The 26155-nt window shown below is 46.7% G+C and overlaps 1 protein-coding gene across 1 annotated transcript; it reads right to left on the reverse strand.

Annotated features, from left to right (window-relative positions):
• Positions 1-703: 703 nt before the first annotated feature.
• Positions 704-25532, reverse strand: LOC124020991 (monocyte to macrophage differentiation factor 2-like). The gene is made up of 8 exons (XM_046336308.1): positions 25501-25532; positions 20480-20561; positions 20201-20359; positions 12046-12047; positions 9980-10054; positions 2429-2530; positions 2270-2339; positions 704-2165 (listed from the first exon to the last, which is right to left on the reverse strand). The coding sequence occupies exons 1-8, from the start codon at positions 25527-25529 to the stop codon at positions 1983-1985; spliced, it is 702 nt and encodes a 233-aa protein (XP_046192264.1). The 5' UTR covers positions 25530-25532; the 3' UTR covers positions 704-1982.
• Positions 25533-26155: the final 623 nt, after the last annotated feature.

Raw genomic sequence — 26155 nt, forward strand, 5'->3', positions numbered from 1 at the left:
TGATTCCTGTCTCTAATTGGACAGAGATCCTTCAGTTCACTGATTCCTGTCTCTAATTGGACAGAGATCCTTCTGGTAGTTGACTGATTCCTGTCTCTAATTGGACAGAGATCCTTCTGGTAGTTGACTGATTCCTGTCTCTAATTGGACAGAGATCCTTCAGTTCACTGATTCCTGTATCTAATTGGACAGAGATCCTTCTGGTAGTTGACTGAATCCTGTTTCTAATTGGACAGAGATCCTTCTGGTTGTTCACTGATTCCTGTCTCTAATTGGACAAAGAGAAAGATCCTTCTGGTAGTTCATTGATTCCTGTTTTCTAATTGGACAGAGATCCAATTCAAATTTTATTGGTCACATACACATGGTTAGCAGATGTTAATGCGAGTGTAGCGAAATGCTTGTGCTTCTAGTTCCGACAATGTAGTAATAATCAACGAGTAATCTAACAATTTCACAACAACTACCTTATACACACAAGTGTAAAGGGATGAAGAATATGTACATAAAGATATATGGATGAGCGATGGCCGAACGGCCATATATAACCCATATAAACATTATATTAAGTGGCATTGTTTAAAGTGACTAGTGATACATTTTTCATTCATTTTGAATTATTCAAGTGGCTGGAGTTGAGTCAGTGTGTTGGCAGCAGCCACTCAATGTTAGTGGTGGCTGTTTAACAGTCTGATGGCCTTGAGATAGAAGCTGTTTTTCAGTCTCTCGGTCCCAGCTTTGATGCACCTGTACTGACCTCACCTTCTGGATGATAGCGGGGTGAACAGGCAGTGGCTCAGGTGGTTGATGTCCTTGATGATCTTTATGGTAATTCATTGATTCCTGTCTCTAATTGGACAGAGATCCTTCAGTTCATTGATTCCTGTCTCTAATTGGACAGAGATCCTTCAGTTCATTGATTCCTGTCTCTAATTGGACAGAGATCCTTCTGGTAGTTGACTGATTCCTGTCTCTAATTGGACAGAGATCCTTCAGTTCATTGATTCCTGTCTCTAATTGGACAGAGATCCTTCTGGTAGTTGACTGATTCCTGTCTCTAATTGGACAGAGATCCTTCAGTTCATTGATTCCTGTCTCTAATTGGACAGAGATCCTTCTGGTAGTTGACTGATTCCTGTCTCTAATTGGACAGAGATCCTTCTGGTAGTTGACTGATTCCTGTTTCTAATTGGACAGAGATCCTTCTGGTAGTTGACTGATTCCTGTCTCTAATTGGACAGAGATCCTTCTGGTAGTTGACTGATTCCTGTTTCTAATTGGACAGAGATCCTTCTGGTAGTTGACTGATTCCTGTCTCTAATTGGACAGAGATCCTTCAGTTCACTGATTCCTGTATCTAATTGGACAGAGATCCTTCTGGTAGTTGACTGATTCCTGTCTCTAATTGGACAGAGATCCTTCAGTTCACTGATTCCTGTCTCTAATTGGACAGAGATCCTTCTGGTAGTTGACTGATTCCTGTCTCTAATTGGACAGAGATCCTTCTGGTAGTTGACTGATTCCTGTCTCTAATTGGACAGAGATCCTTCAGTTCACTGATTCCTGTATCTAATTGGACAGAGATCCTTCTGGTAGTTGACTGATTCCTGTATCTAATTGGACAGAGATCCTTCTGGTAGTTGACTGATTCCTGTTTCTAATTGGACAGAGATCCTTCAATTCACTGATTCCTGTTTCTAATTGGACAGAGATCCTTCTGGTGTGGAACATACAGGCATTATATAATCAAAGCCTGTTTCCAGCATGTGGTACTTCTACTAATAAATGTAATGGATGGATGAGTTGGATGTGGTGATGTCATCATGTAAACAGTCAGACCAGATCCCTGTTTAGTTATCACCACGGTAGGTGTGTACAGGACCAGATCCCTGTTTAGCTAGCACTACGGTAGGTGTGTGTCTCAGTGTCTAGGTGTGTACAGGACCAGATCCCTGTTTAGCTAGCACCACGGTAGGTGTGTCTCAGTGTCCAGGTGTGTACAGGTGTCTCCAGATAGCGTAGTAGTGTGTAGCTGCTCCCATGGCAACGAACAGGTGCCAGATGGCGTGAGCGAATGGGACGACTCCATCGCTCTTAAAGAAGGCCACACCCACCACGTAGAAAATCCCACCCACCGCCAGCTCACACAAACCTGCCCTGTCCGCCTGCAACCAACACACACACGATCAGGGTTTAGGGGATAAACTCCTTTGAAAGCTTGAACATTTAGGTAAATGTTTCTGGACAATCGATGGTGTGTGTGTGTTACCATGGACAGGATGACAAGTGCAGGCCCCGCCCCCATGGCCACGTATCCTAGTAACTCCAACAGTTTATACCTGCAGGGAGTGACATCACCTAAGATTATTAACGTCAGGGAGAGTGGTGTGTGTGTGTACATGCGAGCACGTGTGAGTGTGTGTGGTACCTCTCGTGGAAGTAGAAGACGTATGTGGAGCCGATAACTGCCATGATCCAGATAATCCATCGCATGTGACTCGACCACGGACCCAACTCCCTCAGCATCAACCTAGAAACCACAGACCCAACTCCCTCAGCATCAACCTAGAAACACATGACCACGGACCCAACTCCCTCAGCATCAACCTAGAAACACATGACCACGGACCCAACTCCCTCAGCATCTACCTAGAAACACATGACCACGGACCCAACTCCCTCAGCATCAACCTAGAAACCACAGACCCAACTCCCTCAGCATCAACCTAGAAACACATGACCACGGACCCAACTCCCTCAGCATCTACCTAGAAACACATGACCATGGACCCAACTCCCTCAGCATCTACCTAGAAACACATGACCACGGACCCAACTCCCTCAGCATCAACCTAGAAACCACGGACCCAACTCCCTCAGCATCAACCTAGAAACACATGACCATGGACCCAACTCCCTCAGCATCAACCTAGAAACACATGACCACGGACCCAACTCCCTCAGCATCAACCTAGAAACACATGACCACGGACCCAACTCCCTCAGCATCAACCTAGAAACACATAACCATGGACCCAACTCCCTCAGCATCAACCTAGAAACACATGACCACGGACCCAACTCCCTCAGCATCAACCTAGAAACACATGAGCACGGACCCAACTCCCTCAGCATCAACCTAGAAACCACGGACCCAGCTCCCTCAGTATCAACCTAGAATCACATGACCATGGACCCAACTCCCTCAGCATCAACCTAGAAACCACAGACCCAACTCCCTCAGCATCAACCTAGAAACACATGACCACGGACCCAACTCCCTCAGCATCAACCTAGAAACACATGACCACGGACCCAACTCCCTCAGCATCAACCTAGAAACACATGACCATGGACCCAACTCCCTCAGCATCAACCTAGAAACACATGACCACGGACCCAACTCCCTCAGTATCAACCTAGAAACACATGACCACGGACCCAACTCCCTCAGCATCAACCTAGAAACCACGGACCCAGCTCCCTCAGTATCAACCTAGAAACACATGACCATGGACCCAACTCCCTCAGCATCAACCTAGAAACACATGACCACGGACCCAACTCCCTCACCATCAACCTAGAAACACATGACCACGGACCCAACTCCCTCAGCATCAACCTAGAAACACATGACCACGGACCCAACTCCCTCAGCATCAACCTAGAAACACATGACCACGGACCCAACTCCCTCAGCATCTACCTAGAAACACATGACCACGGACCCAACTCCTTCAGCATCTACCTAGAAACACATGACCACGGACCCAACTCCCTCAGCATCAACCTAGAAACCACAGACCCAACTCCCTCAGCATCAACCTAGAAACACATGACCACGGACCCAACTCCCTCAGCATCAACCTAGAAACACATGACCACGGACCCAACTCCCTCAGCATCAACCTAGAAACACATGACCACGGACCCAACTCCCTCAGCATCTACCTAGAAACACATGACCACGGACCCAACTCCCTCAGCATCAACCTAGAAACACATGACCACGGACCCAACTCCCTCAGCATCAACCTAGAAACCACAGACCCAACTCCCTCAGCATCAACCTAGAAACCACAGACCCAACTCCCTCAGCATCAACCTAGAAACCACAGACCCAACTCCCTCAGTATCAACCTAGAAACCACAGACCCAACTCCCTCAGCATCAACCTAGAAACCACAGACCCAACTCCCTCAGCATCAACCTAGAAACCACAGACCCAACTCCCTCAGTATCAACCTAGAAACACATGACCATGGACCCAACTCCCTCAGCATCAACCTAGAAACCACAGACCCAACTCCCTCAGTATCAACCTAGAAACACATGACCACGGACCCAACTCCCTCAGCATCAACCTAGAAACACATGACCACGGACCCAACTCCCTCAGCATCAACCTAGAAACACATGACCACGGACCCAACTCCCTCAGCATCAACCTAGAAACACATGACCACGGACCCAACTCCCTCAGCATCAACCTAGAAACACATGACCATGGACCCAACTCCCTCAGCATTAACCTAGAAACCACAGACCCAACTCCCTCAGCATCAACCTAGAAACACATGACCACGGACCCAACTCCCTCAGCATCTACCTAGAAACACATGACCACGGACCCAACTCCCTCAGCATCAACCTAGAAACACATGACCACGGACCCAACTCCCTCAGCATCAACCTAGAAACCACGGACCCAACTCCCTCAGCATCAACCTAGAAACACATGACCACGGACCCAACTCCCTCAGCATCAACCTAGAAACACATGACCACGGACCCAACTCCCTCAGCATCAACCTAGAAACACATGACCACGGACCCAACTCCCTCAGCATCAACCTAGAAACACATGACCACGGACCCAACTCCCTCAGCATCAACCTAGAAACACATGACCACGGACCCAACTCCCTCAGCATCAACCTAGAAACACATGACCATGGACCCAACTCCCTCTGCATTAACCTAGAAACCACAGACCCAACTCCCTCAGCATCAACCTAGAAACACATGACCACGGACCCAACTCCCTCAGCATCAACCTAGAAACACATGACCATGGACCCAACTCCCTCTGCATTAACCTAGAAACCACAGACCCAACTCCCTCAGCATCAACCTAGAAACACATGACCACGGACCCAACTCCCTCAGCATCTACCTAGAAACACATGACCACGGACCCAACTCCCTCAGCATCAACCTAGAAACCACAGACCCAACTCCCTCAGCATCAACCTAGAAACACATGACCACGGACCCAACTCCCTCAGCATTAACCTAGAAACACATGACCACGGACCCAACTCCCTCAGCATTAACCTAGAAACACATGACCATGGACCCAACTCCCTCAGCATCAACCTAGAAACACACAACTCCTTCTGTCTCAGTATGGGGAACTTCATATGGAAGGTGTACGACAGTGTGATTGGTGGAATAAGTGGGTGGATCATCATCGACGGATGTAACATCAGCGCTCTGTGATTGGTCAGAAAGTTTTGATTGAGTGGTGTTGTTTTTTGTTTGTTAACGTGTTTTCATTGGTCAGTTCCTGTGTAGCGATAATGATGCTTTAACGTAGCAGGTTAGGAGAATTAACGTAGCAGGTTAGGAGAATTAACGTAGCAGGTTAGGAGAATTAACGTAGCAGGTTAGGAGAATTAACGTAGCAGGTTAGGAGAATTAACGTAGCAGGTTAGGAGAATTAACGTAGCAGGGTAGGAGAATTAACCTAGCAGGTTAGGAGAATTAACCTAGCAGGTTAGGAGAATTAACCTAGCAGGTTAGGAGAATTAACCTAGCAGGTTAGGAGAATTAACCTAGCAGGTTAGGAGAATTAACCTAGCAGGTTAGGAGAATTAACGTAGCAGGTTAGGAGAATTTGACGTAGCAGGTTAGGAGAATTAACGTAGCAGTTTAGGAGAATTAACGTAGCAGGTTAGGAGAATTTGACGTAGCAGGTTAGGAGAATTTGACGTAGCAGGTTAGGAGAATTAATGTAGCAGGTTAGGAGAATTAACGTAGCAGGTTAGGAGAATTAACGTAGCAGGTTAGGAGAATTAACGTAGCAGGTAGGAGAATTAACGTAGCAGGTAGGAGAATTGGCGTAGCAGGTTAGGAGAATTGACGTAGCAGGTTAGGATAATTGACGTAGCAGGTTAGGATAATTGACGTAGCAGGTTAGGAGAATTAACGTAACAGGTTAGGAGAATTAACGTAACAGGTTAGGAGAATTAACGTAGCAGGTTAGGAGAATTGACGTAGCAGGTTAGGAGAATTGATGTAGTAGGTTAGGATAATTGACGTAGCAGGTTAGGAGAATTAACGTAACAGGTTAGGAGAATTAACGTAACAGGTTAGGAGAATTAACGTAGCAGGTTAGGAGAATTGACGTAGCAGGTTAGGAGAATTTGACGTAGCAGGTTAGGAGAATTTGACGTAGCAGGTTAGGAGAATTAATGTAGCAGGTTAGGAGAATTAACGTAGCAGGTTAGGAGAATTAACGTAGCAGGTTAGGAGAATTAACGTAGCAGGTAGGAGAATTAACGTAGCAGGTAGGAGAATTGGTGTAGCAGGTTAGGAGAATTGACGTAGCAGGTTAGGATAATTGACGTAGCAGGTTAGGATAATTGACGTAGCAGGTTAGGAGAATTAACGTAACAGGTTAGGAGAATTAACGTAACAGGTTAGGAGAATTAACGTAGCAGGTTAGGAGAATTGACGTAGCAGGTTAGGAGAATTGACGTAGTAGGTTAGGATAATTGACGTAGCAGGTTAGGAGAATTAACGTAACAGGTTAGGAGAATTAACGTAACAGGTTAGGAGAATTAACGTAGCAGGTTAGGAGAATTGACGTAGCAGGTTAGGAGAATTAACGTAGCAGGTTAGGAGAATTAACGTAGCCGGTTAGGATAATTGACGTAGCAGGTTAGGAGAATTAACGTAGCAGGTTAGGAGGATTAACGTAGCCGGTTAGGATAATTGACGTAGCAGGTTAGGAGAATTAACGTAGCCGGTTAGGAGAATTGACGTAGCAGGTTAGGAGAAAAACTAATGTACACACACACATATCTAAAAGGGGGTGTACACACACACACCTACCAAGGGGTGCACCCACACACACACCTACCAGGGGGTGCACACACACACACACACACACCTACCAGGGGGTGTACACACACACACACCTACCAGGGGGTGTACACACACACACACCTACCAGGGGGTGCACACACACACACACACCTACCAGAGGGTGCACACACACACACCTACCAGAGGGTGCACACACACACACACACACACCAGAGGGTGCACACACACACACACCTACCAGAGGGTGCACACACACACACCTACCAGAGGGTGCACACACACACACACACACCTACCAGAGGGTGCACACACACACACCCACACCTACCAGGGGTTGCACATACACACACACACACCTACCAGCGGGTGCACACACACACACACCTACCAGGGGGTGTACACACATACACACCTAGCAGGGGGTGTACATACACACACACACCTACCAGAGGGTGCACACACACACACACACACACACACACCTACCAGGAGGTGCACAAACACACACCTACCAGGGGGTGTATACACACACACCTACCAGGGGGTGTACACACACACACACACCTACCAGGGGGTGTACACACACACACACCTAGCAGGGGGTGTAAACACACACACACACCTACCAGGGGGTGTATACACACACACACCTACCAGGGGGTGTATATACACACACATCTACCAGGGGGTGTATACACACACACACCTACCAGAGGGTGCACACACACACACCCACACCTACCAGGGGTTGCACATACACACACACACACCTACCAGCGGGTGCACACACACACACACCTACCAGGGGGTGTACACACATACACACCTAGCAGGGGGTGTACATACACACACACACCTACCAGAGGGTGCACACACACACACACACACACACACACACACACACACACACACACACACACCTACCAGGAGGTGCACAAACACACACCTACCAGGGGGTGTATACACACACACCTACCAGGGGGTGTACACACACACACACACCTACCAGGGGGTGTACACACACACACACCTAGCAGGGGGTGTAAACACACACACACACCTACCAGGGGGTGTATACACACACACACCTACCAGGGGGTGTATATACACACACATCTACCAGGGGGTGTATACACACACACCTACCAGGGGGTGTATACACACACACACCTACCAGGGGGTGTATACACACACACATCTACCAGGGGGTGTATACACACACACACATCTACCAGGGGGTGTATACACGCACACACACACCTACCAGGGGGTGTATACACACACACACCTACCAGGGGGTGTATACACACACACACCTACCAGGGGGTGTATACACACACACACCTACCAGGGGGTGCACACACACACACATCTACCAGGGGGTGTACACACACACACACCTACCAGGGGGTGTACACACACACACACCTACCAGGGGGTGTATACACACACACCTACCAGGGGGTGTATACACACACCTACCAGGGGGTGTATACACACACACACACACCTACCAGGGGGTGTATACACACACACACCTACCAGGGGGTGTATACACACACACACCTACCAGGGGGTGCACACACACACACACATCTACCAGGGGGTGTACACACACACACCTACCAGGGGTTGTATACACACACACCTACCAGGGGGTGTATACACACACACCTACCAGGGGGTGTATACACACACACCTACCAGGGGGTGTATACACACACACCTACCAGGGGGTGTATACACACACACACACCTACCAGGGGGTGTATACACACACACACATCTACCAGGGGGTGCACACACACACATCTACCAGGGGGTGCACACACACACATCTACCAGGGGGTGCACACACACACATCTACCAGGGGGTGTATACACACACACCTACCAGGGGGTGTATAAACACACACACCTACCAGGGGGTGTATACACACACACCTACCAGGGGGTGTAAACACACACACACCTACCAGGGGGTGTAAACACACACACACACACCTACCAGGGGGTGTATACACACACACCTACCAGGGGGTGTATACACACACACACCTACCAGGGGGTGTATACACACACACCTACCAGGGGGTGTAAACACACACACACCTACCAGGGGGTGTAAACACACACACACCTACCAGGGGGTGCACACACACACCTACCAGGGGGTGTATACACACACACACCTACCAGGGGGTGTAAACACACACACACACCTACCAGGGGGTGTATACACACACACACATATACCAGGGGGTGCACACACACACACACCTACCAGGGGGTGTATACACACACACACATCTACCAGGGGGTGTACACACACACACCTACCAGGGGGTGTACACACACACACCTACCAGGGGGTGTATACACACACACACACATCTACCAGGGGGTGTAAACACACACACACACACCTACCAGGGGGTGTATACACACACACCTACCAGGGGGTGTATACACACACACACCTACCAGGGGGTGTATACACACACACCTACCAGGGGGTGTAAACACACACACACACCTACCAGGGGGTGTATACACACACACACCTACCAGGGGGTGTAAACACACACACACACACCTACCAGGGGGTGTAAACACACACACACCTACCAGGGGGTGCATACACACACACACATCTACCAGGGGGTGCACACACACACACACACCTACCAGGGGGTGTATACACACACACACATCTACCAGGGGGTGTACACACACACACACACACCTACCAGGGGGTGTACACACACACCTACCAGGGGGTGTATACACACACACACACATCTACCAGGGGGTGTAAACACACACACACACCTACCAGGGGGTGTATACACACACACACACCTACCAGGGGGTGTAGGAAGCAGCGATGAAGAAGTAGATGGCCATTCTGTCACACATGTGGAAACGCTGCTCCACTCTACTGTAGAGAGACACACAGTTAATATACACACACACACAGTTAATATACACACACACACACAGTTAGTATACACACACCCACACACAGTTAGTATACACACACACACAGTTAGTATACACACACACACACAGTTAGTATACACACACACACACAGTTAGTATACACACACACACAGTTAGTATACACACACATACAGAGTTAGTATACACACACACAGTTAGTACACACACACACACAGTTAGTATACACACACACACACACAGTTAATATACACACACACATAGTTAATATACACACACACAGTTAATATACACACACACAGTTAGTATACACACACACACACAGTTAGTATACACACACACACACACAGTTAGTATACACACACACACACAGTTAGTATACACACACACACACAGTTAATATACACACACACACAGTTAATATACACACACACACAGTTAGTATACACACACACACAGTTAGTATACACACACACACAGTTAGTATACACACACACAGTTAATATACACACACACACAGTTAATGCACACACACAGTTAATATACACACAGTTAGTATACACACACAATTAATATACACACACACACAGTTAATATACACACACACACACAGTTAATATACACATACACGCAGTTGATATATACACACACAGTTAGTATCCACACACAGTATACACACACACACAGTTAATATACACACACACAGTTAGTATACACACACACACATACACACAGTTAGTATACACACACACACACACACAGTTAGTATACACACACACACACAGTTAGTATACACACACACAGTTAGTATACACACACACACACACACACACAGTTAGTATACACACACACACACACAGTTAGTATACACACACACACAGTTAGTATACACACACATACAGAGTTAGTATACACACACACAGTTAGTACACACACACACACACAGTTAGTATACACACACACACACACAGTTAGTATACACACACACACACACAGTTAATATACACACACACATAGTTAATATACACACACACAGTTAATATACACACACACAGTTAGTATACACACACACAGTTAGTATACACACACACACAGTTAGTATACACACACACACAGTTAATATACACACACACGGTTAATATACACACACACACAGTTAATATACACACACACACAGTTAGTATACACACACACACAGTTAGTATACACACACACACAGTTAGTATACACACACACAGTTAATATACACACACACACAGTTAGTATACACACACACACAGTTAGTATACACACACACAGTTAGTATACACACACACAGTTAATATACACACACACACAGTTAATATACACACACACAGTTAATATACACACACACAGTTAATATACACATACACACAGTTGATATATACACACACAGTTAGTATCCACACACAGTTAGTATACACACACACACAGTTAGTATACACACACACACACAGTGAATATACACACACACACACACACACACACACACACACACACACACACACACACACACAGTTAATATACACACACACACAGTTAATATACACACACACACAGTTAGTATACACACACACACACACAGTTAGTATACACACACACACACAGTTAGTATACACACACACACACACACACAGTTATTATACAGACACACACACAGTTAGTATACACACACACACAGTTAGTATACACACACATACAGAGTTAGTATACACACACACACACAGTTAGTACACACACACACAGTTAGTATACACACACACACACACAGTTAATATACACACACACATAGTTAATATACACACACACAGTTAATATACACACACACAGTTAGTATACACACACAGTTAATATACACACACACAGTTAGTATACACACACACAGTTAATATACACACACACACACACACACACACAGTTAGTATACACACACACACACACAGTTAATACCGCTATCTCTCTCAGAATGACCTTCTTGATCCAAATCAGTCAGGTTTCAAGACTAGTCATTCAACTGAGACTGCTCTTCTCTGTATCACGGAGGCGCTCTGCACTGCTAAAGCTAACTCTCTCTCCTCTGCTCTCATCCTTCTAGACCTATCGGCTGCCTTCGATACTGTGAACCATCAGATCCTCCTCTCCACCCTCTCCGAGTTGGGCATCTCCGGCGCGGCCCACGCTTGGATTGCGTCCTACCTGACAGGTCGCTCCTACCAGGTGGCGTGGCGAGAATCTGTCTCCTCACCACGCGCTCTCACCACTGGTGTCCCCCAGGGCTCTGTTCTAGGCCCTCTCCTATTCTCGCTATACACCAAGTCACTTGGCTCTGTCATAACCTCACATGGTCTCTCCTATCATTGCTATGCAGACGACACACAATTAATCTTCTCCTTTCCCCCTTCTGATGACCAGGTGGCGAATTGCATCTCTGCATGTCTGGCAGACATATCAGTGTGGATGACGGATCACCACCTCAAGCTGAACTTCGGCAAGACGGAGCTGCTCTTCCTCCCGGGGACGGACTGCCCGTTCCATGATCTCGCCATCACGGTTGACAACTCCATTGTGTCCTCCTCCCAGAGCGCTAAGAACCTTGGCGTGATCCTGGACAACAAACTGTCGTTCTCAACTAACATCAAGGCGGTGGCCCGTTCCTGTAGGTTCATGCTCTACAACATCCGCAGAGTACGACCCTGCCTCACACAGGAAGCGGCGCAGGTCCTAATCCAGGCACTTGTCATCTCCCGTCTGGATTACTGCAACTCGCTGTTGGCTGGGCTCCCTGCCTGTGCCATTAAACCCCTACAACTCATCCAGAACGCCGCAGCCCGTCTAGTGTTCAACCTTCCCAAGTTCTCTCACGTCACCCCGCTCCTCCGCTCTCTCCACTGGCTTCCAGTTGAAGCTCGCATCCGCTACAAGACCATGGTGCTTGCCTACGGAGCTGTGAGGGAACGGCACCTAGTACCTCCAGGCTCTGATCAGGCCCTACACCCAAATAAGGGCACTGCGTTCATCCACCTCTGGCCTGCTCGCCTCCCTACCACTGAGGAAGTACAGTTCCCGCTCAGCTCAGTCAAAACTGTTCGCTGCTCTGGCTCCCCAATGGTGGAACAAACTCCCTCACGACGCCAGGACAGCGGAGTCAATCACCACCTTCCGGAGACACCTGAAACCCCACCTCTTTAAGGAATACCTAGGATAGGATAAAGTAATCCTTCTCACCCCCCCCCCTTAAAATATTTAGATGCACTATTGTAAAGTGGTTGTTCCACTGGATGTCATAAGGTGAATGCACCAATTTGTAAGTCGCTCTGGATAAGAGCGTCTGCTAAATGACTTAAATGTAAATGTAAAATGTTAATATACACACACACACAGTTAATATACACACACACAATAGTTAATATACACACACACAGTTAGTATACACACACACACACACAGTTAATATACACACACACAGTTAGTATATACACACAGTTAGTACACACACACAGTTAGTATATACACACAGTTAGTACACACACACACAGTTAGTATACACACACAGTTAGTACACACACACACAGTTAGTATACACACACAGTTAGTATACACACACACACAGTTAATATATACACACACACAGTTAATATATACACACACACACAGTTAATATATACACACACACACACAGTTATTATACACACACACAGTTAGTATACACACACACAGGTAGTATATACACACAGTTAGTACACACACACACAGTTAGTATACACACACAGTTAGTACACACACACACAGTTAGTATACACACACAGTTAGTACACACACACACAGTTAGTATACACACACAGTTAGTATACACACACACACAGTTAATATATACACACACACAGTTAATATATACACACACACAGTTAGTATACACACACACAGTTAGTATACACACACACAGTTAGTATACACACACACAGTTAATATATACACACACACAGTTAGTATACACACACACAGTTAATATACACAGGTAGTATACACACACACAGTTAATATATACACACACACAGTTAGTATACACACACACAGTTAGTATACACACACACAGTTAGTATACACACACACAGTTAGTATACACACACAGTTAATATACACAGGTAGTATACATGCTTATTATACACAGTTATTAGATTTACAACTTTAAAAAAGGCTGATTAACAGAGTCATGTTGAGTTTACGCCAGAGTTTCTTCATAGTTTAAATCGCTGGTGTTCCGCCTCTGCGGTTCCGACTTTCCAGGGGCTGTGTGATCTGCTCGAGCAATTTAAAGGACACAGTCCCTGATCGTACAGCTACTGTACGTACATTAAGGAAGGAAAAGTTAAGACTGTCTCTGAACCTGCGGTTTTGGTGGACGAGTATGTTTTGACTCACGAAAGTGTCTTTGCAGAGCCCTGTATTCTGAGTGAGTGGATGCATTCGGGGGGAGATTTGGGCCCTGCCCACTCAGACACTGGTCCACGGGTTCCATTCATCTAGGGTTGAGCCTGGCTCCCGTGGTAAAGCTGACTTCAGTCAAGAGTGTCACTACTGTCAGGGTTTCCGATCATTAGAAAAACCTTCTCAAGGCTGAGAGTAAATTCAGTACTCGTGCTAAAGTTAACCATAAGCCTATGGCGTTAGCAGCACCTGTCCCACATCAGTTCACTCCTGTCACTCCGTCTCAGGCCCAGGGGAACGTGAAAGTCCCAATTTATCCACACTATTTACCTTTCAATACGGAGGGGTTTAGTATCTCTGTTAGGAAGTAACGACCCAGTGAAGATCCTGAGACACAGGTGCCTCTGAGTCGTTTGTGTTGGAGACTGTGTTACCCTTCTCTGCTGAGACTGATTCAGGGAATAGTGTTCTAATTAGGGGAATAGTGTTCTAATTAGGGGAATCGGTTTGAACACTCTGTGTGTTCAATGTGTGTAAATATAATCAAGAATTAGAACAATGACTGTCTGTTCCTTGATAGAAATGAAAGAACTTATCGTCAGACTGGCTAGAATGCTTATCTACACAGGAAGACCTTGGCTCGGTCATAAATTATATTAAATTGGTAGGGAGACGATGTGGGAAGGATTGAGATACTGCCTTTGTACCAGGTTGGGAGAAGAGACGGGACAGTTCGAAAACTAATGACGTCATTTTCAGTTTATAACCTGTGGTAATCTGTATCGTGTTCAGTACTCTCGTGAATAAACTCTGCTGATTGATTTTGAGACTGGTCCATTTTATGCAAATAAGGGTCTTACCAATTCTTAGGAGTGGGCAGAGTGTTTAATTAAATTAGTTAAATAAAACAAAGGAATTTAATTCCTGTAACAGAGATGAACCTGGAAAAGATTCCCCTAAGCAAGCTGGTCCTGGGGCTCTGTTCACAAACACAAACAGACCCCACAGAGAGATGAACCTGGAGAAGAGTTCCCTAAGCAAGCTGGTCCTGGGGCTCTGTTCACAAACACACCCTACAGAGAGATGAACCTGGAGAAGAGTCCCTAAGCAAGCTGGTCCTGGGGCTCTGTTCACAAACACAAACACACCCTACAGAGAGATTAACCTGGAGAAGAGTCCCCTAAGCAAGCTGGTCCTGGGGCTCTGTTCACAAACACAAACAGACCCCACAGAGAGATGAACCTGGAGAAGAGTTCCCTAAGCAAGCTGGTCCTGGGGCTCTGTTCACAAACACACCCTACAGAGAGATGAACCTGGAGAAGAGTCCCCTAAGCAAGCTGGTCCTGGGGCTCTGTTCACAAACACAAACACACCCTACAGAGAGATTAACCTGGAGAAGAGTCCCCTAAGCAAGCTGGTCCTGGGGCTCTGTTCACAAACACAAACAGACCCTACAGAGAGATGAACCTGGAGAAGAGTCCCCTAAGCAAGCTGGTCCTGGGGCTCTGTTCACAAATACAAACAGACCCCACAGAGAGATGAGCCTGGAGAAGAGTCCCCTAAGCAAGCTGGTCCTGGGGCTCTGTTTACAGAGAGATGAACCTGGAGAAGAGTTCCCTAAGCAAGCTGGTCCTGGGGCTCTGTTCACAAACACACCCCATAGAGAGATGAACCTGGAGAAGAGTCCCCTAAGCAAGCTGGTCCTGGGGCTCTGTTCACAAACACAAACAGACCCTACAGAGAGATGAACCTGGAGAAGAGTCCCCTAAGCAAGCTGGTCCTGGGGCTCTGTTCACAAACACAAACAGACCCTACAGAGAGATGAACCTGGAGAAGAGTCCCCTAAGCAAGCTGGTCCTGGGGCTCTGTTCACAAACACAAACAGACCCTACAGAGAGATGAACCTGGAGAAGAGTCCCCTAAGCAAGCTGGTCCTGGGGCTCTGTTCACAAACACAAACACAAACAGACCCCACAGAACCCCAGGACAGCAACACAATTCGACTCAACCAAATCATGTGAAAACAAAAAGATATTTACTTTGGAAAGGAATTAACAACAGAGCAAACAAGAATGCTCTTTGGCCCTAAACAGAGAGTACACAATACCTGACCACTGTGACTGACCCAAAATGAACAGAAGCTTTGACTATGTACTGTGAGCATAGCCTTGCTATTGAGAAAGGTCACTGTTGGCTCTCAAGAGAAGACAGGCTATGTGCACACTGCCCACAAAATGATGTGGAAACTGAGCTGCACTTCCTAACCTCCTGTCCAATGTAATGACCATATTTCCCTCAGATTACACAGATCCACAAACAAACCCAAGGTTGATCAACTCCCACATCTACTGGGTGGAATACCACAGTGTGACATCACACATCTACTGGGTGAAATACCACAGTGTGACATCACACATCTACTGGGTGGAATACCACAGTGTGACATCACACATCTACTGGGTGAAATACCATAGTGTGACATCACACATCTACTGGGTGGAATACCACAGTGTGACATCACACATCTACTGGGTGGAATACCACAGTGTGACATCACACATCTACTGGGTGAAATACCACAGTGTGACATCACACATCTACTGGGTGAAATACCACAGTGTGACATCACACATCTACTGGGTGAAATACCACAGTGTGACATCACACATCTACTGGGTGGAATACCACAGTGTGACATCACACATCTACTGGGTGGAATACCACAGTGTGACATCACACATCTACTGGGTGAAATACCACAGTGTGACATCACACATCTACTGGGTGGAATACCACAGTGTGACATCACACATCTACTGGGTGGAATACCACAGTGTGACATCACACATCTACTGGATGAAATACCACAGTGTGACATCACACATCTACTGGGTGAAATACCACAGTGTGACATCACACATCTACTGGGTGAAATACCACAGTGTGACATCACACATCTACTGGGTGGAATACCACAGTGTGACATCACACATCTACTGGGTGAAATACCACAGTGTGACATCACACATCTACTGGGTGAAATACCACAGTGTGACATCACACATCTACTGGGTGAAATACCACAGTGTGACATCACACATCTACTGGGTGAAATACCACAGTGTGACATCCCACATCTACTGGGTGGAATACCACAGTGTGACATCACACATCTACTGGGTGAAATACCACAGTGTGACATCACACATCTACTGGGTGAAATACCACAGTGTGACATCACACATCTACTGGGTGAAATACCACAGTGTGACATCACACATCTACTGGGTGAAATACCACAGTGTGACATCACACATCTACTGGGTGGAATACCACAGTGTGACATCACACATCTACTGGGTGAAATACCACAGTGTGACATCACACATCTACTGGGTGAAATACCACAGTGTGACATCACACATCTACTGGGTGAAATACCACAGTGTGACATCACACATCTACTGGGTGGAATACCACAGTGTGACATCACACATCTACTGGGTGAAATACCACAGTGTGACATCACACATCTACTGGGTGAAATACCACAGTGTGACATCACACATCTACTGGGTGAAATACCACAGTGTGACATCACACATTACTGGGTTAAATACCACAGTGTGACATCACACATCTACTGGGTGAAATACCACAGTGTGACATCACAGCAGCAAGATGTGTGACCTGTTGCCACGAGAAAAGGGAAACCAGTGAAGAACAAACACCATTGTAAATACAACCCATATTTATGCTAATTTATTTTCCCTTGTGTACTTTAACCATTTGCACATCGTTACAACCCTGTATATAGACATAATATGACATTTGAAATGTCTCTATTCCTTTGGAACTTCTGTGAGTGTAATGTTTACTGTTCAGTTTTGTTGGCTATTTCATCTATTTCACTTGCAATGTAAACATATGTTTCCCACACCAATAAAGCCCCTTAAATTGAATTTAAAATTGAGATAAAGACCGAAATACTAACTAGAGGTGTCTGATCAGAGATACTAACTAGAGGTGTCTGATCAGAGATACTAACCGGAGGTGTCTGATCAGAGATACTAACCGGAGGTGTCTGATCAGAGATACTAACCAGAGGTGTCTGATCAGAGATACTAACTAGAGGTGTCTGATCAGAGATACTAACCGGAGGTGTCTGATCAGAGATACTAACCGGAGGTGTCTGATCAGAGATACTAACCGGAGGTGTCTGATCAGAGATACTAACTAGAGGTGTCTGATCAGAGATACTAACCAGAGGTGTCTGATCAGAGATACTAACTAGAGGTGTCTGATCAGAGATACTAACCAGAGGTGTCTGATCAGAGATACTAACTAGAGGTGTCTGATCAGAGATACTAACTAGAGGTGTCTGATCAGAGATACTAACCAGAGGTGTCTGATCAGAGATACTAACTAGAGGTGTCTGATCAGAGATACTAACCAGAGGTGTCTGATCAGAGATACTAACCGGAGGTGTCTGATCAGAGAGACTAACCGGAGGTGTCTTATCAGAGAGACTAACCGGAGGTGTCTTATCAGAGAGACTAACCGGAGGTGTCTTATCAGAGAGACTAACCGGAGGTGTCTGATCAGAGATACTAACCGGAGGTGTCTGATCAGAGATACTAACCGGAGGTGTCTGATACTAACCGGAGGTGTCTGATCAGAGATACTAACCGGAGGTGTCTGATCAGAGATACTAACTAGAGGTGTCTGATCAGAGAGACTAACCGGAGGTGTCTGATCAGAGAGACTAACTGGAGGTGTCTTATCAGAGAGACTAACCGGAGGTGTCTGATCAGAGAGACTAACCGGAGGTGTCTTATCAGAGAGACTAACCGGAGGTGTCTGATCAGAGAGACTAACCGGAGGTGTCTGATCAGAGATACTAACTAGAGGTGTCTGATCAGAGATACTAACTAGAGGTGTCTAATCAGAGATACTAACTAGAGGTGTCTAATCAGAGAGACTAACTAGAGGTGTCTGATCAGAGATATTAACTAGAGGTGTCTGATCAGAGAGACTAACTAGAGGTGTCTGATCAGAGAGACTAACTGGAGGTGTCTTATCAGAGAGACTAACCGGAGGTGTCTGATCAGAGATACTAACCGGAGGTGTCTGATCAGAGAGACTAACCGGAGGTGTCTGATCAGAGAGACTAACTAGAGGTGTCTGATCAGAGAGACTAACTAGAGGTGTCTGATCAGAGAGACTAACCGGATGTGTCTGATCTTCCAGGCCACGGTGTGAAACAGAAGGACTAACCGGAGGTGTCTGATCAGAGAGACTAACCGGAGGTGTCTGATCAGAGAGACTAACCGGAGGTGTCTGATCAGAGAGACTAACCGGAGGTGTCTGATCAGAGAAACTAACAGGAGGTGTCTGATCAGAGAGACTAACCGGAGGTGTCTGATCAGAGAGACTAACCGGAGGTGTCTGATCAGAGAGACTAACCGGAGGTGTCTGATCAGAGATACTAACTAGAGGTGTCTGATCAGAGAGACTAACCGGAGGTGTCTGATCAGAGAGACTAACCGGAGGTGTCTGATCAGAGAGACTAACCGGAGGTGTCTGATCAGAGAGACTAACCGGAGGTGTCTGATCAGAGAGACTAACCGGAGGTGTCTGATCAGAGAGACTAACCGGAGGTGTCTGATCAGAGATTAACCAGGTGTCTGATCTTCCAGGCCACGGTGTGAAACAGAGTGGAGGAGATGAATAGACCACTAAGCCCCGCCCCGTACAACCAGGCAGCAGCAGCCTGCCATTGGTCCACAGACAGGAAGTAGAGTACAGACCCGCCCACCAGGCTGGGGATGATCCAGAGCTGTGGAGGATAATGGGTAAACAAGGCATTATGGGTAGAACCAGGTACAGCAGGGTGAACAGCAGCTGTGTTTCCAGAGATAAGAGATGAATCTGTAGACAGGTTGTGTGTGTAACTCACTCCATGTGTGGCACAGTTGGCAGCATGTTCGTAGTCTGTAGGCTGGTATCTCCTACTGGATGGAACTCTGCCATTCATGAACCTGGAACACACACACCCAGGATACTGTACATGTTGAATGTGTCTCCTGGCCTCTATAAGTAGTGTCAGACTGTGTCAGGTACTGCTGAGCTCTGACATCCACATTAAAACCTTACTTGGGCTCTATGCATAGCAGCCCGTGTGTGTGTGTGTGTGTGTGTGTGTGTGTGTGTGTGTGTGTGTGTGTGTGTGTGTGTGTGTGTGTGTGTGTGTGTGTGTGTGTGTGTGTGTGTGTGTGTGTGTGTGTGTGTGTGTGTGTGTGTGTGTGTGTGTGTGTGTGTTTAATCAGCAGTAAATCTCTCAATCCCGGTTTACAGAGAGAGGCACATCTGGACATGTTATGAAACCACATTTCGTAAGTCAACACACACACATACATCGTAGGTTTCAGGGTAGTGCTTGCTGGACGCCAGGTCAGCTGTGCATTATCTGATTCCACACAGGGTCCCTCAGGCCTAGCAGAAGCTGTGTGACAGGGTAAGGTTCAGGGCAGCTATTTACTTCCATGTTGTGGTTGGTTAGTTGTGTCATTCCACATATTGTGTTAAATCTGTTTCAGTATTTTCTCTAAATCCCTTTCAGTATTTTCTCTAAATCCCTTTCAGTATTTTCTCTAAATCCTTTTCTACCATTTTGATATATAAGATGATCCATTTCCCCATATAAAGGTTTTAGTTACCTAGAGAGGTACAGGATGTGGAGGCTATTCTAACAGGCCTTATTCAGCTCATAAAGGTTTTAGTTACCTAGAGAGGGACAGGATGTGGAGGCTATTCTAACAGGCCTTACTCAGCTCATAAAGGTTTTAGTTACCTAGAGAGGTACAGGATGTGGAGGCTATTCTAACAGGCCTTATTCAGCTCATAAAGGTTTTAGTTACCTAGAGAGGTACAGGATGTGGAGGCTATTCTAACAGGCCTTACTCAGCTCATAAAGGTTTTAGTTACCTAGAGAGGGACAGGATGTGGAGGCTATTCTAACAGGCCTTACTCAGCTCATAAAGGTTTTAGTTACATAGAGAGGTACAGGATGTGGAGGCTGCTCTAACAGGCCTTACTCAGCTCATAAAGGTTTTAGTTACCTAGAGAGGTACAGGATGTGGAGGCTGCTCTAACAGGCCTTATTCAGCTCATAAAGGTTTTAGTTACCTAGAGAGGTACAGGATGTGGATGCTGCTCTAACAGGCCTTATTCAGCTCATAAAGGTTTTAGTTACCTAGAGAGGTACAGGATGTGGAGGCTGCTCTAACAGGCCTTATTCAGCTCATAAAGGTTTTAGTTACCTAGAGAGGGACAGGATGTGGAGGCTATTCTAACAGGCCTTACTCAGCTCATAAAGGTTTTAGTTACATAGAGAGGTACAGGATGTGGAGGCTGCTCTAACAGGCCTTACTCAGCTCATAAAGGTTTTAGTTACCTAGAGAGGTACAGGATGTGGAGGCTGCTCTAACAGGCCTTATTCAGCTCATAAAGGTTTTAGTTAGCTAGAGAGGGACAGGATGTGGAGGCTGCTCTAACAGGCCTTACTCAGCTCATAAAGGTTTTAGTTACCTAGAGAGGGACAGGATGCGGAGGCTGCTCTAACAGGCCTTACTCAGCTCATAAAGGTTTTAGTTTCCTAGAGAGGGACAGGATGTGGAGGCTGCTCTAACAGGCCTTACTCAGCTCATAAAGGTTTAGAGGTGCTGATTAGTGAACTGAGATGTTAGAGCAACGCTGGAGCAAAAGCCTCGACTACCAGAGAGGATGGTTGGTCTCACGGTGGTCCATCACTCTCCTAGACTACCAGTATCTCTTCAGTAGCAGAGTGAGAGGATGGTTGGTCTCACTGTGGTCCATCACTCTCCTAGACTACCAGAGAGGATGGTTGGTCTCACTGTGGTCCATCACTCTCCTAGACTACCAGAGAGGATGGTTGGTCTCACTGTGGTCCATCACTCTCCTAGACTACCAGTATCTCTTCAGTAGCAGAGTGAGGATGGTGGTCTCACGGTGGTCCATCACTCTAACCCTAACCCTACTCTCCAGTATCTCTGGTAGTATCTCTGACTCGGTACCGGTAGCCCCTGTATATAGTCTTGTTATTGTTATGTACTTTTCTTGTGTTACTTTTAGATTTATTTTTATTTTTAATTACTAAATATTTTCTCAACCAACATTGCAGTTCAAGAAATAGAGTTAAGGGCTTGTAAGTAAGTATTTCTCACTTAGGTCTACACCTGTTGTATTCAGCGTATGTGACACACAACATGTGATTTGATTCAGCTAATGGACAACAGGCGTGTGTGTCTCAGTGAGCCTGAAGGGACAAAGGCTCTGATCAGAGAAAGCATTGTTATCGTCCAAAAGAGGGGCACTCTGCCTCCAACTCTGCCTATATCTCCCCCTCCATTCTCTCACTCCCTCTCTCTACCTCCATCTTCCCCCTCTTTTACTCTCCCCACTCTCACCCTCTCTCTTCCTGTCTTTCTCTATCATTAGTGTGAGCGGCCAAGGCTGATCTAACGACCCTCCTATGGTATCAGCGTTATAATGGAGCACACACACTAGGGGGGTGGCTGTGTCTACCTCGGCTGGGCTTGAACTTTCACCTGCTCTCTCACATTCCGCTTGTTGCGTTAGAATGGGAAACTATAATCTACAGCAGTGAACAGAATGTTAGTAATGCTGAATATCAGACGTGGTGTCTGATCCACCGGGTCTTTAAATCTAAGAGGATCTGTTTCTGAATCCTGCTAGTGGCAAGACACACACACACACACACACACACACACACACACACACACACACACACACACACACACACACACACACACACACACACACACACACACACACACACACACACACACACACACTTGTCCCCAAGCGCACGGTGCACATGGCTTCACATCAGCTAGCAAAACACCTATCTCCAACCGTCAACCAACCTAATCAGCTAGCAAAACCAACCTAACCAACAACCGTCAACCAACCTAACCCCAACCCCAACCAACCTAACCCCAACCAACCAACCTAACCCCAACCAACCAACCAACTTAACCCCCCAACCCAACCTAACCTAACCCAACCGTCAACCAACCTAACCCCAACTGTCAACCAACCTAACCCCAACTGTCAACCAACCTAACCCCAACCATCAACCAACCTAACCCCAACCAACCAACCAACCAACCCCAACCGTCAACCAACCTAACCCCAACTGTCAACCAACCTAACCCCAACCGTCAACCAACCTAACCCCAACCAACCTAACCCAATTTACATTTACATTTACAATTTAAGTCAACCTAGCAACCGCTCTAATCCAACCAACTAACAAATTGGTGCATTCACCTTATGACAACCCCAACCGTCAACCAACCTAACCCCAACCGTCAACCAACCTAACCCCAACCGTCAACCAACCTAACCCCAACCGTCAACCAACCCAACCCCAACCAACCTAACCCCAACCAACCTAACCCCAACCGTCAACCAACCTAACCCCAACCAACCTAACCCCAACCGTCAACCAACCTAACCCCAACCGTCAACCAACCTAACCCCAACCAACCTAACCCCAACCAACCTAACCCCAACCGTCAACCAACCTAACCCCAACCGTCAACCAACCTAACCCCAACCAACCTAACCCCAACCGTCCAACCAACCTAACCCCAACCGTCAACCAACCTAACCCCAACCAACCAACCTAACCCCAACCCCAACCAACCTAACCCCAACCGTCAACCAACCTAACCCCAACCAACCTAACCCCAAACGTCAACCAACCTAACCCCAACCGTCAACCAACCCAACCCCAACCAACCTAACCCCAACCAACCTAACCCCAACCGTCAACCAACCTAACCCCAACCAACCTAACCCCAACCAACCTAACCCCAACCGTCAACCAACCTAACCCCAACCAACCTAACCCCAACCGTCAACCAACCTAACCCCAACCGTCAACCAACCTAACCCCAACCAACCTAACCCCAACCGTCAACCAACCTAACCCCAACCAACCTAACCCCAACCAACCTCAACCAACCTAACCCCAACCAACCTAACCAACCAACCTAACCCCAACCGTCAACCAACCTAACCCCAACCAACCTAACCAACCAAACCAACCAACCTAACCCCAACCAACCAACCTAACCATCAACCAACCTAACCCAACCGTCAACCAACCTAACCCCAACCAACCTAACCCCAACCATCAACCAACCTAACCCCAACCGTCAACCAACCTAACCCCAACCAACCTAACCCCCCCAACCAACCTAACCCCAAACGTCAACCAACCTAACCCCAACCGTCAACCAACCTAACCCCAAACGTCAACCAACCTAACCCCAACTGTCAACCAACCTAACCCCAACCGTCAACCAACCCAACCCCAACCAACCTAACCCCAACCAACCTAACCCCAACCGTCAACCAACCTAACCCCAACAACCAACCCCCAACCAACCTAACCCCAACCAACCTAACCCCAACCGTCAACCAACCTAACCCCAACCAACCTAACCCCAACCGTCAACCAACCTAACCCCAACCGTCAACCAACCCAACCCCAACCAACCTAACCCCAACCAACCTAACCCCAACGTCAACCAACCTAACCCCAACTAACCAACCCCAAACGTCAACCAACCTAACCCCAAACTGTCAACCAACCTAACCCCAACCAACCTAACCCCAACCCCAAACGTCAACCAACCTAACCCCAACTGTCAACCAACCTAACCCCAACCGTCAACCAACCAACCGAACCAACCTAGTACAACATTTCAACCAACTCGCATTAACAACCTAACCATGTGTACTGTGACCAAATAAAATTTGATTTGATTTGAACCGACAAACAACAATATTAGTTAAGTAGTTCAATAAAAGATCACTTTATCAGAGATATATGAATTCCTCTGTCTAGAATAATATTCTGCCTACCTTCCATATCGGCTCTTCTTGAAGTCCATACCGGAGACAAAATGTATTTATCTGTTTCACTTGTTACTGTTCTCAACTAGCGAGGCAACAACGGATTTCCCTGTGCGTCTGAACACAAACAGGAGCTGGGTGGGAGGGCGGGAGGGAGGGGGGGAGGGAGGGAGGAGGAGGGAGGGGCTGCTGCTACTATACCTACTCAGAGAGGCTGCTGCTACTATACCTACTCAGAGAGGCTGCTGCTACTATACCTACTCAGAGAGGCTGCTGCTACTATACCTACTCAGAGAGGCTGCTGCTACTATACCTACTCAGAGGCTGCTGCTACTATACCTACTCAGAGAGGCTGCTGCTACTATACCTACTCAGAGAGGCTGCTGTTACTATACCTACTATACCTACTCAGAGAGGCTGCTGCTACTATACCTATTATCTATCCTGATGATTGACCAGTCACTTTTACCCATACCTATGTGACCATTAACATCTGCTAACCATGTGACCATTAACATCTGCTAACCATGTGACCATTAACATCTGCTAACCATGTGACCAATAACATCTGCTAACCATGTGACCAATAACATCTGCTAACCATGTGACCATTAACATCTGCTAACCATGTGACCAATAACATCTGATAACCATGTGTATGTGA

This window comes from Oncorhynchus gorbuscha, unplaced genomic scaffold, assembly GCF_021184085.1.
Source record: "Oncorhynchus gorbuscha isolate QuinsamMale2020 ecotype Even-year unplaced genomic scaffold, OgorEven_v1.0 Un_scaffold_1014, whole genome shotgun sequence".
NCBI lineage: Eukaryota > Metazoa > Chordata > Actinopteri > Salmoniformes > Salmonidae > Oncorhynchus > Oncorhynchus gorbuscha.

Bases quoted from the DNA above. Each gene is read 5' to 3' on its own strand.
- LOC124020991 (XM_046336308.1), bottom strand. From the start codon at position 25,529: ATGGACTTCAAGAAGAGCCGATATGGAAG. The intron at 2,340-2,428 runs GTACCACACACA...CACTCCCTGCAG, and splicing joins GTCTTCTACTTCCACGAGAG to GTATAAACTGTTGGAGTTAC. The intron at 2,166-2,269 runs GTAACACACACA...TGTTGGTTGCAG, and splicing joins CACTTGTCATCCTGTCCATG to GCGGACAGGGCAGGTTTGTG.